The 17589-nt window shown below is 45.5% G+C and overlaps 1 protein-coding gene across 6 annotated transcripts in view; it reads left to right on the top strand.

Annotated features, from left to right (window-relative positions):
• Positions 1–17589, top strand: part of raraa (retinoic acid receptor, alpha a) — a 142796-nt gene that overhangs the window by 122726 nt on the left and 2481 nt on the right. For 5 of the 6 annotated variants that reach the window (XM_063892643.1, XM_063892641.1, XM_063892645.1 and 2 more), the window contains 6 exons: positions 4515–4663; positions 10672–10813; positions 16373–16533; positions 16657–16833; positions 16931–17135; positions 17328–17486. In XM_063892643.1, coding sequence (XP_063748713.1) covers positions 4515–4663; positions 10672–10813; positions 16373–16533; positions 16657–16833; positions 16931–17135; positions 17328–17486 — 993 coding nt within the window. The remainder of the gene's footprint in view (positions 1–4514; positions 4664–10671; positions 10814–16372; positions 16534–16656; positions 16834–16930; positions 17136–17327; positions 17487–17589) is intronic. The other variant, XM_063892640.1, reaches the window with a different exon arrangement.

Here is a 17589-nt window from a genome sequence, read left to right as displayed (position 1 = left end):
GAGTATTTAGATGTTATTATGCTATGATTTTACTGGTCCGGCCCAATTGAGATCAAAGTTGTCTGTTTGTGGCCCCTTGACCAATTAATACCAACTTAAAATCATTATCTTTGGTACATCCTTTGCTTTAAATGTGTGAGAATCAGCAGGAAAAGCTTGGTTTCAGCCACTGGTCAAATTTTAGACCGACACACCCTCCTCTAAATTGGCTCCTGGTGTTTCATCTTAGCGATGTGTCAGGTTAGTTTCCGTTGGATTCACCTGACAGCTGTTTCTTCCCGAGACTGGTCTGACAACATGCCAGGCTGCCGTCTCTTCCAAGCAGCCTCGTGTTTGGTTAACTAAAAGGGCATTGATCATTCAGCCCGTGCGATGGGTGTTTCACCGCCCCACCGGAGATTCCTTATCAGGAACTCCTCACTGTTTGTTGTTCATCAGCGCATGGGCGTGTTATTGTCTAGTCAGGTTCCCCTCCCTCAGCTGAAGGAATGATATTCAGAGGGCAGAGGTGAGAAAAGTACTCAAAGTAGAAGTACCAGAGTGTAGGAATATTCTGTAACAAGTAAAAGTAGAAAAGTATCAGCATCAAAATATACTAAAAGTACTTATCATGCAGATTGGTCCATTTCAGAATAATAAATATGATATGTGCATTAATGTGTTATCAAAGCTTGTAAAGGTGCAGCTAGTTTGAATTACTTCAGGGTAGCTTTTGAATGTCCCGAAGGTATTTAATAAATGTATTCGAGTAAAAGTACATGATTTACCACTGAATTGAAGTGGAGTAAAAGTACAAGTAGCAAAAAGTTGATCAATTAAAGTACAAGTCTCAAAATTGTAAGTCCTGTACTTGAATAACTGTACTTAGATACTGAGCACCACTGGTTGCGAGGTTCTGGAAACCTTTGCCAGACACATTTCCAGTGTTAGTATGTTGCAAGGAGATCGAAGGAAGCCCTCCAGGCCAGTGTGAGTCACTTCTTCCACTGTTTGTGCGTATGATTTTGTGGATTTCGCACAATAGGCAGGCTTGTATGATGCTTGGTGTTGATCAGGGCTTGGATGCGGGCTGGTGTTGAATAATGCCCGGGCGAGGGCTGCTGAAGGGCTAAGTAGCTCTGTCTTCTCCGCCGAGCCTCTCTGCCTCCCTGTCCACAGGCCTGCCATTGTTTCGCTCCATGCCTCAGCTTGACAGGGCTCCAGAAGCCAGCCATTGTATTTAATTACAGTCGCCAGCCCCCTCACAGACTCTTGTCCTCGTGTCCCAGATTTCCATGGGTGCTCTCATTAAGACTGTGCATTCTGTGTGTGTGTGTGTTTACGCGCTGTGTGTCCAAGCGATGAGGCTTTTCAAACGACTCCGGGAAAGCCCTGTAAATGTGTAGGCATGAGTGCCATTTACATGTTTACGCGTAAATGTGTGTGGCACATCTGTGTGTCTATGCAGAAGTAGGCTTCAACGCGGATGAATGGTTCTGTGGACGCACTAATAATGCACGGCCGTAATCAGTCCGCATCCACAGAGGCAGAAGAGCGCAGAAATCGCTGAATGGTTTGTCGCTAATGAGAAAAATATGCCATGTTACGTAACAGCTGCTCTGTTTAAGTTTAATTTGTGTGATGTGAGCATGGTGACATCATGGCCGAGCGGCATGAACTAACATGACCCATAGTGACTCCAATAAAAATGGCAATGCGAAAGAGGCCCTATTTTATCGACATTTTTGCATAAAATCACCTCATATTTTCCCTTTTTGCACCACTGTCTTCTGCAATATGCACAACTCTCTGTGCTGGAAAATAGTATAACTCTTGTTTATGAGCACATGTCAACACCTCGTCTCAAACATATCTCTCCTTTCATAGTTTGAAAATATTCCTATTCGTGGTTTTCTGGGCTTTAAGTTAAATCCTGACAGCTGTGTGTGTCTTGATGAGTCTCGCTCCATCACTTTGTGTGTATTTCTCTTTATTTATTGCTCAATCGCAGGATGGCTTTCTGTCTTTGTGTGCCTCCCTTCTTTCCTCACTTCATTTCCTTCCCTTTTCCCATCATATTTCAAAACAGATTTACTTCACAAAAGCATCTCTGTTCAGCAAGTGTGTCACTCCAGGCTGTGATCCCAAGTTTCACCCCCTAACCCACATTGACCTATTTACACCGAGCGCTTGAAAGGTTGTCTCTGGCGTCAAAGTGGCACATGACATCTGGGCCTCATAAATGAAATGTCTTAATATCCCTGGCCCTGATTAGGTGTCGCTGTGAGGTGCATTGCCAGCTTTACTGCCGTGAGCTTTACTGTCACTTGAAACCCCGCTTGTGTGTTTTTTCCCGAGGGCAGAGGTAACAGGCAGACTTTGCAGAGGTTGAGTTTTGGTGTACCGTGCTTGTATCTGTTATTTTTTCCAGGAATCCTTGAACATATCTGGGCATCAGGTTGGTTTATATTGGTTGTTCTGAATGTAATCTTCCCCTGCACCATCTGCTGCATGCACACGGAGATTGGCAAGCTGAGACCAGCACACAGGCACTATAAAAGGATAGGAAAGTGTGTGTGTGTGTGTGTGTGTGTGTGTGTGTGTGTGTGTGTGTGTGTGTGTGTGTGTGTGTGTGTGTGTGTGTGTGTGTGTGTGTGTGTGTGTGTGTGTGTGTGTGTGTGTGTGTGTGTGTGTGTGTGTGTGTGTGTGTGTGTGTGTGTGTGTGTGTGTGTGTGTTAGAAAAACGTCATCCTGGCTTTATATTGCCCAGTGTGCAGCGCGATTGGAGGTGTGTGTGTGTTGTGTTAGGAAGTGTTTGTGCGCAGTGCCGTCACATGGAGTGTGTGTGTGTGTGTGTTCCCAGCTGTACTACGGGCCTGCCTGCTGAACCAGCCCAATCTGTTAAATATAGATGGCTTATTTACACACTGAGCTGCGGGCGGCTCCTGAGCTTCTTGTCAACCTTCCCAATCCCTCTTCTGTTGAGCTGATGATGCTGGGTGGAGCAATGTTGACCACATATTCCTGTGTGTGAAAGGATTTAGCTCACCAGGCCATCCAGGATATCATACACCCAAGCATGTGAACTTCACTTCAGCCAATCAGCTTGCTTCTCCCTGCGAGTTCCCCTCAATAAAAAACGCCTGTTTGCTATCTTTCCCCCGAATAAGTGGAACTCCCCAACTCCCATTAATGTCAGCACAGCAGAAAAAAACCCATCTAAAATCAGTTTGAATGTGTGGCTTATTTGAAGCTAATACATCTGAAGAATTCCTGCTTTTTTGGAGTTTGTGTCCTCACATCGCTTCGGTTATAAGCTTCAAAATGTAATGTTTGCACTGTAACTAGCAAAAGCTTTTGAATCTGTGTGAAGGCCGCCGCCAATGGTGCGTTTCAATTGGGGAAAAAACTGTTAAACTTTGTTTGGATGTCTAAATCCAGGAATCCTAACATTACAAAACTCCACGCAAGTTGGACACACATGCCAGCTCATAAATCCTCCATTTGAAACCTGGGATTATACACTTATTTAGTCAGCCATGGGCCGCAGGGTGCAGGTCGCCACTGTGACTGTGTGTTTGATTAAACAGCTTTGTTTGGTAACACACAGGATATTGAGGTCAAAGTCCAATACATATTACATGAAGCAAACAGCAGGAGTCCAGGATTGCTTCCCCCGCAATCCTGGACTCCCCTTTGTTTACTATGCACAAGCTCACAGAATACAGGAGCCCGCATGTTGTTAAGGTTGTCATATTACTGCTTATTGGATGAAGACGGAGCGGCCTCTCTCTGTTTAATGGATGTTGAATAAGAGGGACGGAGGTGTGTGTTGGGTTTGGGGAGGGTAAACAAAGATATGTCTTGGTCAGAAAGCGGTGGTGAATCTGCAGAAGAAGCACATGCTTTTCTGTCGATAAATTGACACGTTGTTTGAGCGTCTTTAAATATAATGATTCAGTATTCCTTTTATCTTTTTACATTTGAACCTGCGGGGAAAACATTTACAAGCCTTGCCCTGCAGTATTTGCTGCTCTTTCGTCACAGTGTGTGTTTTATGCTTTTACATTTTCAAGCATCCCTACTTAGACAACACAGTTAAAAAAATACATGAAAGCACAATGCCATATAAGAGGAGAAACCTGTACCCTTGAACCCTTGATGTAACACGTCTGCAGAGGTTGTTTCATTGCTGTTTTGATGCGTGTGTGTGTTCTGAGTCTTTCGTGTGGCACATCTAAAAACCAAGAAGTTGTCCTTTGCAGTTTCTTTTTCTTTAAACACAAACCCAGCACGCTCCCTCTTCTGCTGATTTATATTGGATGTTGTCAGCTGTCCGAGTTGTTTAAGATCTGTGTGTGTGTGTGTGTGTGTGTGTGTGTGTGTGTGTGTGTGTGTGTGTGTGTGTGTGTGTGTGTCCGTCCAACTGATATCGATTAAGGCCTCTTGTCTGTCAGCGCTCCATCTGATAGTGTTCACTAACCCCCCCTCCCTTCCCCCCTCTCCTTTTTCTTGTTGCTCTTTCCTCTCCACAGCGATAGAGACCCAGAGTACCAGCTCAGAAGAGATAGTGCCAAGCCCGCCCTCGCCTCCCCCGCCGCCCCGCGTCTACAAGCCCTGCTTTGTGTGCCAGGACAAGTCCTCAGGGTACCACTATGGTGTCAGCGCCTGCGAGGGCTGCAAGGTGAGACTCCCGGCCTTCCTGTGAATCTGCCAAGCAAGCAAGATGTTTCGTCAATCCTGTAACCTTCCTGTGATTTATAAAGGGGGGGAGGGGGAAAGTTCACAGGCTAAGCTCGGATGATAAAAATGATAAGGCACGTCATTTTGAGTATTTCACATCCTTTTGGGTTTTTTGAGGTTTAACGCTGGAATTCAATGTTGGAAACGGGTCAGAACTTCAGCGTTTGATTCAACGTTCGAGATGTTTTATTGTGATATGCACAGTATAACGGGCAGTATACATATAAGATAAAAAGCATAAGACATTTTTTTATTATAAGCTGACATACATAAAAAAATATATGTCTCTCTTCCTCCTGTCTCAGAATTAAAGTGCATGCATGATGTGCTGCATGATAAAACTAAAAATAAATGGCGTTGGTTTTTCTAGAAAGGTATAAGGCGCTAACGTCACTTCTGGACAAAATAACGGCTCCGCCCACTTTCCGGTGAAACTACAGAGTGAATTGGAAAATAATATTTCCTTCATGTGTTAATGCTGCTGAGTCATATGTTGCACCTCAAACCGCAAATACACACAGAGTTACGGTTTCTTTACGTCCTCTGAAGAAAAAAGGAGAATAAAAGAAACTATAGAATAGAATCGGAGGATGAAGCCCTCTTTATTGTCACACACATGCACACAGCAGAGCACACACAGTGAAATTGGTCCTCTGCATTTAACCCATCCTATTACTAGGAGCAGTGGGCAGCTATCGTGCAGAGCCCGATGGAGCAATGGGGAGGGGGGATTGGAGGTGTTCGGTGCCTTGCTCAAGGGCACCACAGCAGGGCCTAGGAGGTGAACTGGGACCTCTCCAAGTAGCAGTCCACTTTCCATATTTCAAGTCTGTTCGGGGACTTGAACCGCCGACCCTACAGCAGGGTAGAGTATGGTGTATAAATATGAATAAGAATAGATAGATATGAATCTACATCAAGTTTCCTAATCATCAGTATGACCCGGTTAACATGCCTCTCACAACCTATGGCACACTGTAAAGCGTTTATGATGGGGTCTAATCACGGACAGTATGTGAGACTTTGTCAGCCGGGCAGGTTCACCCGTATCAACTCGGGACACGTGTGCACATGGTATCAATACAGCCATGTTATACAGGGTCTGAAGAGCCCCACCCCACCCCCCCCCCCTCCAATCTGTTCCGTTATCAGTTGCTGCGTGCATGCATACATGCTCTCCTGCTAGAATGAGCACACAATCGTCTTTATCTCGCTTCTCCCAAGGCGCTGAGCCAGAGTTGTGTAACCTAAAGTATGGAATCTAATGTAATGTAACAGCCAGGTGTGAGCCTCATACATCCACAGAGTCAATAGTTTAGATAGATGGATAGATACTTGATTTATCCCCAGTTGGAAATAATTCTGTCTTCAAGAATTACAAAATGACTTTAAAATAATTGAATAAAAATACAAATAAAATAAAGATAATTTAAACATTTGAAAATATACAGAATAAATTAGATTACTCTCTAATATTCCCATTTTCTGTACATATAGTTACGTGAAATTAAGAGTAAAAGAATAAAATACCAACCATCTTGTTTTATCTTCTGCATAGCGATCATGCATTCTTGAATTCACCCAAAATAGGATTTCAGGAGTCTGAACCCAAACAGGAAAGACTGTTTTCCTCCCAACAACAGACTGTATTTCAGCAGAAGTAGGGAGGGGTTTGATGGAGGCAGGCAGGGTGGTGCTGTGGGTGACAGGTGCCTGCTAGACCCTTTGACTTATCGACTGTGCAGCCAATACTGTGGTGTGTGTGTGTGTGTGCTGCCATATGTGCAGGAAGGAAAGGGGGTAGAGCACAAAAAGAAGGCAGCAGCAGTGTTACAAACTATAAGGAATGGAAGGAACTTAAAAATGATGTAGAAATCCAGACCAAATGCTCCAAAGATTGGTTTGAGTGAGATAAAGGGAGCAGACGGTGCTCTGGGATACATTAAAAAGCTATAAAGAGAGGAGTGGGGATGGTTGAAGGGGCAGCAGATTAGACGGACGGGGTACAGGGGCCACGGCTGAACTCATTGACACCAAAAAAAAAGATGGTAAGAGCATATAGGGGGGAGGGGGAACTGGGTAAAGAACGCACAATGGGACCAGGATTCATACAGACAAACACTTAACCCTTTAACACAAACCCTCTGACTGAGCTCTATGAAACTCAACCTGCTCCCAAAGCGAGACGTATAAAAAGTTAACTAAGTTAGTAAAAGCTGACCCCTGTGCTGTTTTATAGGGCCGGCCAAACCGCTGCTGGCTGTGCGGCTCCAAGAGCTCCTGTGGATTCTTGAAATACCTGCTAATTATATCCTCTTAATTTCTCATACCTTGTTTATTCCAGATTTTGTTATTCGGGTTGCAATACCACTGCATAAAATCTACAAATCAGTTTTGATCCGTTTAGCGGAAACCTCACCCTGCCTATCGAGACTAAATAACTCCGCAGTGTCATCATGATTGTGATGAAACTTTCCAGCGTAATCTGTTTTCACGGTTGTGTTTCATAACTCGTGTTTCAAAACAGGCACAGGCAGGAAATGCGATCGTGAGAACCATGCTATTTTTTCCTCAGGTGGTTACAGGTTTTAAATAGCATTAATTTTGATCTAAAAGGTGTGAAGCAGTTCTTTTTAGCTCCACGGTGCGTTTATTGTATCCCCTTGATAGTGCTCCTCATTGACAGTACGTGTTACACTCAGATAGCAGTATGAAATGTGGTATGTGGTTAGTGTCGGGGTGAAATCCTCCTCACGTCACCTCAAGCAGAGGTTATCTGGTTGTAGTGGTCACCCACGTTATTGCAAACCTGTCACCTATCAACTGTTTTAGTTTGTGAGTCTATTAAAGTCACAACAGGCATTTAAAGCAATTGTTTGTGGAGGGTTAAAACTCTGACACAGTGTGATAAACATTGGAGGAGTGCAAACAATAGAGGAGCTGTAAATTTGAGTAATTAGTTGTTTGTCCTTCCTGATCACTGCATTGTTCTCTCTGACAGCTCAGAAATGTAGTCACAATTGACACTGTAATTAGCTCTTCCAGGCTATGCTGCATTACGGATAGGGCTGTCTTAATTCAGATTCTGTTTCATAACTTGATTGAGAAGTTTTATCACCAGTTGTTGACGTGCTCCCTGCACCCTGAATGGTTTAAGCTTTAATCCAGGATTAAACACAACAATTCAGCCCATCAGTGCTACCATAGTCATTAGTAATGTTGGCTAAACTACAAAAATATCCCCCTGTTTAGCAGCTAGCGTCAGCACCTCGTCCCCTGTCCATGAACCTTCTGTCCGCCCACTGAACAGCCGCAGTGCTAATTTGAAAAATTCAGGATGCCTTCTCTATAACCGACTTCAGAGGAGATGACTTGGCATAGCATACTTAATAATTCAACGGTACAGGCATGTGAATGTATATGAATGTCTCATCTGAGACTGGGGTAAATCGGGGGTTAGCAGCGCCTGCTTTGCTGCTGCGTGCCAAACTACAAAGGCATTTCCTGGGGGCTGCAGCGAACAGAGGAAACAGGAGGGGGAAGTTGAGCTCTGCTACGTGGAGACAGCATCTCGTTCGTTTGTTGTTTAAGTTCTGCCGCCCGCGTATACTCACCGGCATTGCACTTCTTTCCCCCTCCAGATATTAACACTTTAACATTAAATATGCATGCCCGCCCCCGCATCTTCATGTTTTTGCCTTGGAGGCACGCAGCGCGCAGCAGGCCATCTCTCTTCCTGTGATGCCAGGGAAGCGACCATATTTCCGAAATCCCCAACCGCCGCTTCTAGCAAGAATGTCCGCTATTTGCTGCGTTTTTCCCGCATCATTCTTTGCTAATGTGCGGGCTTTAGCCAGAGCTGCTTCCTAATAGAGGCGGGCGCACACACACGCTCATGCTCGACGCAGCGGGAGGCTGGGAACGCACTCTTAATCTGGGCACAGTGTGAAAGTCACGTAAGAGAGGATTCCTGTGCTTCCCTGTGAACTCGCCAACCCCTCCTTTATTGCTTGTTAATAAAGCATTTCCTCACACACATGCAAAGTACAGCACATTCATAAAACGCACGAGGCCCATAATGCACCCCAGGTAGACAGGCGTACATTTGAGAGCACATGACACACGCAATCATGTATGTGATGTTGCCCTTCCCCTCTCTTTTTCATCCCTCCCTCTCCCCCCTTACTTGTGTCTCTCATCTCCTCTGAACGCTGCAGGGTGGCTGACAGGCCCGCTGAGGGCTCTTGTCGCCGGGTGGATTAAGCGGTGATACAAAAAGAGGCTTAAGGGCCACAGGAAGCAATGACTCCTAAAAGGAGGGGGGGGGGGGGGGGGGGGGGGGGGGGGGGGCAGGAACAATCGACTAGCCCAGGAGCCTGGCAGCGGCAGCCAATAGGGAGGTGCTGCGAGAGGGCACCTGAGCCTCGTGGTGCGGGGAGGGAGTGGGTCAATACCCTGTGACACCGGGGTCAGGGTCAGGGCAATGTCGGCTCAAAGGGGACACGATAAACATAACACAGGCTCACACAAAGACCACGCTCTTATCCCTGAGCATCGGCAAAGAGACTTAGCGTCAAACTACGAGCTTTGTTGTCTCCACTTTGCTCTTCATTCAGGCCTCACAGGTCAGAGAAGCAGGTAGCAACCTCTCGTTTATAGGAAGGAAATGATGCGTTTTCAGAAGCCTTGATGAAATCAGGATAAAGGTTAGCTGATGTGACCCTCTGAGGATTGCCTCTACCAGCTGGAAGTGTAATCAAAACTATACAACAGAGACGTGTCAGACTGTACACATTTCCTCTTCCCGGTTCATCGCAATCACTTCCACTCCGCAGAGAGAGATGTGAGAAGAGGCCAGTGATCGGGGAGGGACAAATTGCGGGTTTAAGTCCACCAGCCATCTGTCGGCCAGCAGAGCTAATCCCTTGGCATGGGATGGGGCTCCCTGGCAGCTCCCACACCACACTCCGCCCCACCCCCCTCTCTTACTAGCTAGCCCCACCCACCCAAAAACATATCCCACTGTGTCACATCGATACTCGTATTGACCTGTATTTTCCAAGCCATGCTTTGCTGAGTACTCAGTAGATTTGAATTAACCTTTTTTTCCATTTTGACACGCTGAGCACTGAGGTCACAGAGGTGAACATTGATTTATTGGGGTTGCATGGTATGTCTTTTTATCTTATCTATCAGGGACACTTTGCTCTCTGGCTTGTGTGCAATCAAAACAAAGCTAGCCTCCCGAAAGATCTCTCATTTCAGCCCAGAGACCAAAAGATGAGCTCCGTATAATTTCTCAGTTTTCTTTGATCCCCTCGGATTGAAAAGGGAAATAAAGGAAAAGAGGGATTCCTGTTTTGAACGCTATGTTCTCTCTTTCTCTCTTTCTCTCTAATAATACGTGCTTGGCCTGGATATACAGTCTCTTATTTCTAGCTGTGTAAACTAGGCCACGTTTATATGGCACCCAGTAACCCTGTGCCTTTTGCCCAAAAAAAGCCCTTTGGACCTGAAACGTCTCCAAAATAATTTCAGTGTTGTGGCGTCCTTCACTGAGCAGGCGGGCGACCTCATGAGGCGTTTACCGACTATTAGTCTCAGCCCACATTATGCAACAGAATAAGCCTTTTAAAGGACTGTGAGTTTATTGCCTTTTAATTGCTGCTGCCCTTCTGCACAGCCTCCTTTTCATGTCGTTCTTTTAACCTTGCAAGTCGGGTTGTTTTTTCTAAGGAACAGGATGAAAAGGAACATTGTGTACATGAGCAACATATGAGGAAAGAGTTTGCAGGAACAAAGCTACACACACAGCAAACGGCACATTTAATTTGGCTATTTTCTGCTCTATTTACTTTTGACCTCACACTTCTTTTGCCAGCCACCCCCTCCGCCAAACACCTGTCCTCTCTCCTCGTCTCATCTTCGTCTTTTTTTTTGGTCTCGCAGGGCTTCTTCCGGAGAAGCATCCAGAAGAACATGGTGTACACTTGTCACCGGGAGAAGAACTGCATCATCAACAAAGTCACCCGCAACCGCTGCCAGTACTGTCGGCTGCAGAAGTGCCTGGAAGTCGGGATGTCCAAGGAGTGTGAGTATTATTTTTTACCCAGAACCCCATGCTCCTCTTGGCTGTGAGGGTCGAGCATAGGTGTCATGTTTTAATCCCAGAGGGGCTAGCATAATTGTTACCACTGCATGAATCTTAAGCCACAGCTTTTGTGGACATTTGTTCCTCTACCATAACATTACATAAGCATTCATTATTAATGCAAACACGTATCAGCTTTGGGGGGCGATCCGAGGGTGACTGTTGATTTATTATTTATTAAAAACCCCGTCCTGTCGCTTTTTATCTATTTTCCGAGAATACGCTGACCTTTTGTTGTTTACAGAAACAAAGTCAGAGTGAAATCAAAGCTGTTACTATTTCCTCACACACTGATGCTTTTAGGAGCTTGTTTTTTTTAAATACTTTGACGAGTATATCCACTGTAAGAGCCAGACAAAGGGCAGCCGTGATGCAGACTGGCAATAACAGTCAGGGTGTCGCCAGGCTTGGCAGGCCTCTGTGATGAATATGTTCTCACCTGCCGAGAGTGAAAGAGCAGGCGTCTGCTCCCATCATTGCACCCCGGGGGCTGTGTGAACACACACACACACACACACACACACACACACACACACACTGTAACACAAACACACACACATACACACACCAGTCAGACTTGATAAAGTAATTGGACGAGGTGTGACCGCACAGAACTCACAACGGCTGGATCACATGACACCAACACACACCATCATTTTTACACCAGAATGTGTACAGGACACGTTTGGAAACATAAATACTGATAAATGCTTAGTAATACTACATATACTACCTATAGATAATAAGCACATGCAGACAGCATCCATAGCTCCATCCCTCTCTGCCTCCTTTCTTCCCGCTGCTATTTACCTCATCTTTCTGCTACAGCGAGAGCAGAGAGCACTCCCCATGCCACAGCACTGTGGCTTACAGTAAAAGAAGTTATCCTCTGAGCTCCTTACCTTTGAATGGGGCCATTAATCATGGTTAGAAGGATCACAGCAGCCAGCCTTTTCTACACTCACAAAGCTCACAACGGGGGAGAAATGTGGAGTTGGAGAGCCATCTAGTGGTGAATAAGTAGAACTGAACCAGTCAAAACTGCTCAAATTGGTTTTCTGAATGGAATAGAGGAGTGAATATGTATTCTAGAATACATTTATAGCCACTTGCGCTCAGCTGCTTTTGGTTTAATGGTAATCCCCTTCTCTGATTGCGGTCATTTCGTGCCTATTGCCTGTCTCTGTGTCCTCAGCGATGACTTTGGCTAACGAAACTGGTCAGGGCGAGTGAGGAAGGAGAGGCCGGCCATCTGGGGCCAGCAGGGAGTCTCTGCCTCCATACACATACACATACACATACACACACACACACACACACACACACACACACACACACACACACACACACACACACACACACACACACCAAAAATGCATGCTTGGGCATAATTTCATGCACAAATTATGCACAGGCAAAGTGACAAACACAAACTGATATGAATAAAAACAACAATGCACTCGGACAGCAAATCTTAGACACCATACACTCTCCGTCACACACACACACACACACGCAGAAGGTGGACCCCCTGCTAGTGTCGGGAGGGCGCCTGGGTGACCTTGTGTGTGTCGGCAGACAGCTCCAGACGACAGTGCCAGGCTTGCTGCCAGGTGGCAATGCCAAGCAAGACGGCATCAGAAGGAAGGGGGTGGGGGTGGGGGGGGGGGGCGGTGTTAGGAGCAAGTGGAGGGTAGCATGGGAAACGCCTGTAAGCCTGGTGCCACGTTATCCTCAACCTGACAGTGTGTGGTTAGAGCTGAGCAGGACTTCTTAATGAAGGTTAATTCACATTGAATCATGAAAGAAAATACATTTTTCAACTATATTTAGATGGTTAAATAAATGTATACTTTGCCCATAGCCAGCCCCTTTTCCCCTGGTTTGTTTATTTGTACATACCAGGTAGTTTTTATTCTTTAAACTCCTCAAAACAGATATATTCTTAGACTCTGAGGAGGTTAAAATCACCCATTAGCTTGAGATGCTAACAGTTTATAGCATTTATTTTGAAAAGATGTCCAAAGTTGACTTTTTTTGTATTTATTTATTTATGTATTTATTTTTGAAATACCAGTTATAGGTGCAGGGTAGTTTCAACACTTCCATCTCCTCACAAATATTTGTAATCCCTAAAAAGTTAAAAAGAAATCACCCTTGAGCTTGAGATGCTAACAGTTAATAGCATATATTTTAACAAGAGGTCCATAGTTGACTTGGCTTTGTTTAAAGGCTGTAGGTTGGACATGACTAGATTTTTAAGCAGCATAAATAGTATATATAAGGCCATATTTAAAGAGCATTTCAGCCAAAATAACTTCAGTCCTCTGTATTTTAAGTCCACTGTGTATTAGCAAAGAGCTTATGGTTCTGCACAATCCTGGAAACTGAATTTATGTCGGTGAGTTCAGATCAGCCACTGTACCTCGGTTCCTCCCTCGCTTAATCATCTCCCCCTTTGCAAAGTGGTCTCCCACATGTTCCTCCAGGAAGGTGTTATTCAGCGATAGAAGAAAAAAAAAGGTAATAAAAGTAAAATAAGATGAAGCAAAGAATGATGGAGAACTAGGGGAGGATAACATCAGCCAGGAAGGATAGCAGAGGAAGATGAAGGCTGGGAGAGTATCGAGTGAGAATGAAAATCTAGAGTTGAGAGAGCAGAAAAGGGGGGGTTGAGAGAAGCTGGAGGACAGGGAGAGGGAGAAAGTTTCATCACTGTCGACGGTGGCACTGCGCTGCGAGCAGCAGCAGCACGGGGAACATTGACATTTTTATCTTTCCATTGAATTTAATCTGTGTGATGGACGAGCTGCCAGCGCTTTAATTTTCCTCACACGAATTATCCCTGTCTGCCCACCTCTCTCTGTCTTGTATACACACACACACACACACACACACACACACACACACACACACACACACACACACACACACACACACACACACACACACACACACACACACACACACACACACACACACACACAGAGGCACTAACAGAAATTGTCCATTAACTGCACACTGCAGCTGAAATCCACTATGAGAACAAATGATTGAGTGATGGCGGTGTGTGTGTGCTGTCACAGTATTCTGTACGCTACACACAGACTCTTGTAAATCATTTTTATGCTTTGAATACGTAACTGCAAACAATCCAGGATGCAAGTTGCCCCATTAGCATTCATATTCCCATAATGCGTTTGGAAAGATGCATTGCTCCAAGTTAGCACGCACACAAACACCAAATGCACATTCGGGTCCACACACACACACACACACACACACACACACACACACACACACACACACACACACACACACACACACACACACACACACACAGACACACAGACACACACTCACAATAAAGAAATAAAAAAAACAAGGCTGTATTTCTTTCATTTTCGCTCCCCCGCTGAAGTCATCCCCCCCCCCCCCCCCCCAGCCCAAGTTATTGCATGTGGCAATTCGCCATGACAGATCGTCAGTCGTGCCTAATAGTTCTTTAATGACTTCATTAAATTGTGTTGTGCGGCTTATGATTGTGCTGCCAATTTGTCAGCGCGGGTAATGTCTGGGCGCTAGGGATGCCCCACTTTTATTTGTGAATTAATTGGACATCGACTGTGTTGCAGCCCCCCCACTCCTTCCCCTCATGGGACACAGGATTCACAATCAGCAGCACAAGCGGGGCTGGCCCAAATATGTTCAGAGCGCTACAGTTTAATGGGACTGGACACAAAAGCTGAGTGTTGCCTAAGAGGGGTTTCCTTCATTAACTAAGACATAATTAGACCATAAAAGTAAAAGGAAGCTTTTTATTTACTTATTTATTTATTTAGCTTGTTTTTATTGAAATAGGTCATAAAAATATCACTTTAACATATTTTTTTGTCACTTAATCCGCGCTGTTCCCTGCTGCATATAAACATGTATTTTTGGGCTATGCTAGCCTGCCACACGGGTACCATTAACACGTCTGCAAATAATGCATTACCACGCACTATCTGCTCAGCGGGGTCGTCTTCATTCCTTGTTGTGGTGAGCAGTGCTTAACAATAACCGTCTGCAGCATCAGACTTCCTGCCCCCGCTTTCTCCTTCCCTTCATGTTCTCCCAGGCAGGGAGGCCTGTCTGCGGGCTGATGGATGTGCAGCAGCGTCGAGTGGTGCATCCCTCCCTGGCCCCGGGCCATGCCCCTCTGTCACAGACACTGATCTCCCATCAGCCCGAGCGCTCTCACCCTTAATGGTCAAGGTCAGGATTAAGACAAGGAAAATCTGATCTCAGGTCAGCTGCTAGGGGGAAATTCAGGTACCTCCAGGGGAGTTAGAGATGCGAGGGCTGATAGAGATGAGTTTAGGAAAGCGGGATGATTTAATGCACGAGAAATACAATTTTGGAAAGGGGGGGATAGTGTGGTGGTGAGATTGAAACGAGAGCAGGAAAAGAGCGTGTGTTGTATAACCAAGAGAGAGAGAGAGAGAGAGACGTGAGAGGGAGAGTGAAAGAGCTGGAAGGTTTTTTCCGGTATGGGCTCGAGCCGAGCCCTTTTAAAACCATTAGAGGCAGGATATTTGTCATATTATGTTATTAGATTAGCCGGGACCCCTAATGAAAGCTGTGGCAATTTGTCAGCCCAATGGATGACTCCATCCCCCACCACTATTTATCAACTAGCACCCCATCTCACCCATCCCACCCCCACCCTCAACACACACACACACACACTGCCCTGCCATAGCTAAACTGCACCCCAGTCTGGATAGGAGAAATGGATGGAGGCTGTAATGGGATTCCAATGCTAAACACCCCGCCTAGTGTTTTTTGTCATTTGGGGTGAGCACACTATTCTCAGCCTGATCGCCCAGAGGCAGCACCACATTGGATTATTTCAAGGTTTTTTTCCAATAGCCCTATTGCGATGGAGCTGTCTCACAACATTTATCTTGCAGTGCAGGATAAGGGAGGAGATGCTGTTTGCTGCAGACGCAGCTGCCTCTGCTGATGACTCTGCCTCTGATCTCAGTTTACCTTGTGGTCATTTTTATGCCGGACATAAATCCAGTGTGGTTGTGAGCATGTAACAATACCTTTTCAGGCAAGAACAGATTTAATAATTAGCAGATGAAGGCCGCAGGAGTTTGGTTTCCACCGCATGTTCTCTACGAGGACTGCATCCAACTATTATTGTCGATTTTGATTATTTTCTAGGTCTTTACTTCAATATGATGTAGAAGAGAGAAAAGCAGAAAATCCCCTTATTCCGCCCCATTTTTGAATTCAATATTACTTAAACTCTCAAAAATAGTTGCCAATTACTTTTGTATCATGCGTCACTCATTGTGGTTCTTTTCTATATCATTGATTTTCTTTAGTTGAAGCTGAAAGACCGTATGAACCTCTTTTTAAGATATTTACACTTGTCACGAGCTGAAGTTAGTCACTTAAGTTTTGATTTCCACATAGTAATCATGTTCTCCCGTGTCCCCCCTGTAGCAGTGAGGAACGATCGGAACAAGAAGAAGAAAGATGACAAGAAGCCGGAGTGCACGGAGATCTACGTGCTGAGTCCTGAAACGGAGAGGATGATCGACCGGGTTCGCAAGGCACACAAGGAAACGTTTCCCTCCCTCTGCCAGCTGGGCAAATACACTACGGTCAGTACCATCACACTGGCAATCCATGTTTCCTTATATGGTTCACCTTTATTAGCTGCAGTGTATTGTCACCTGTACTGGAAGGGTCTAAATCATTTTCCTCCCCTCATCCCAACCTTCCAGAGTAACAGCTCAGAACGACGTGTATCTCTGGACGTAGACCTGTGGGACAAGTTCAGTGAACTCTCCACCAAGTGCATCATAAAGACGGTGGAGTTTGCTAAGCAGCTGCCCGGCTTCACAACGCTCACCATCGCCGACCAGATCACTCTGCTAAAAGCCGCCTGTCTGGACATCCTGGTAAGAACAACCTCCCAACATATCTCAAAATATCACTAAACCGAGAAGGTAAAGTACATTATTGGATACAGTTTCTCACCAATTCTGCCGTCCCCAGATACTCCGGATCTGTACGCGCTACACACCAGAGCAGGACACCATGACTTTCTCAGATGGACTCACGCTAAACCGAACCCAGATGCACAACGCAGGCTTCGGCCCCCTGACCGATCTGGTTTTTGCCTTTGCCAACCAGCTCCTTCCTCTGGAGATGGACGACGCAGAGACGGGGCTGCTCAGCGCCATCTGTTTGCTCTGTGGAGGTACGGCACATCCCCTCCAAACTTATTCCCCGTCCTCTCTACCCATTGACAGTCTGTGACATAATCAGTGTATGACCCTGGCTGAGTCTCTGGTGGGAATAGCAGTATGGAGGCATTGCTGGGCTCTGTCTTTGAGCACCACCTAGTGGCTGTCTGTGATCATGACAGTATCTGTACTCTGTTATTTCACAGATCGTCAGGACTTGGAGCAGGCAGAGAAGGTGGACGTCCTGCAGGAGCCCCTCTTAGAGGCTTTAAAGATTTACGTGAGGAGGAGGAGGCCCCACAAACCGCACATGTTCCCCAAGATGCTGATGAAGATCACTGATCTGAGGAGCATCAGCGCTAAAGGTCCGTCAGTGCTGCTGTTTATGTACATAACGCTAGAAAAAGAAGTTGATATAAAAACGTTTTTAAATGTATTTTGTGAGATCTTTGGCTGACATTTTCCCGC

The sequence above is a fragment of the Eleginops maclovinus genome, chromosome 10 (assembly GCF_036324505.1).
Source record: "Eleginops maclovinus isolate JMC-PN-2008 ecotype Puerto Natales chromosome 10, JC_Emac_rtc_rv5, whole genome shotgun sequence".
Taxonomy (NCBI): domain Eukaryota; kingdom Metazoa; phylum Chordata; class Actinopteri; order Perciformes; family Eleginopidae; genus Eleginops; species Eleginops maclovinus.
This window is presented reverse-complemented; position numbering and strand designations above follow the sequence as displayed.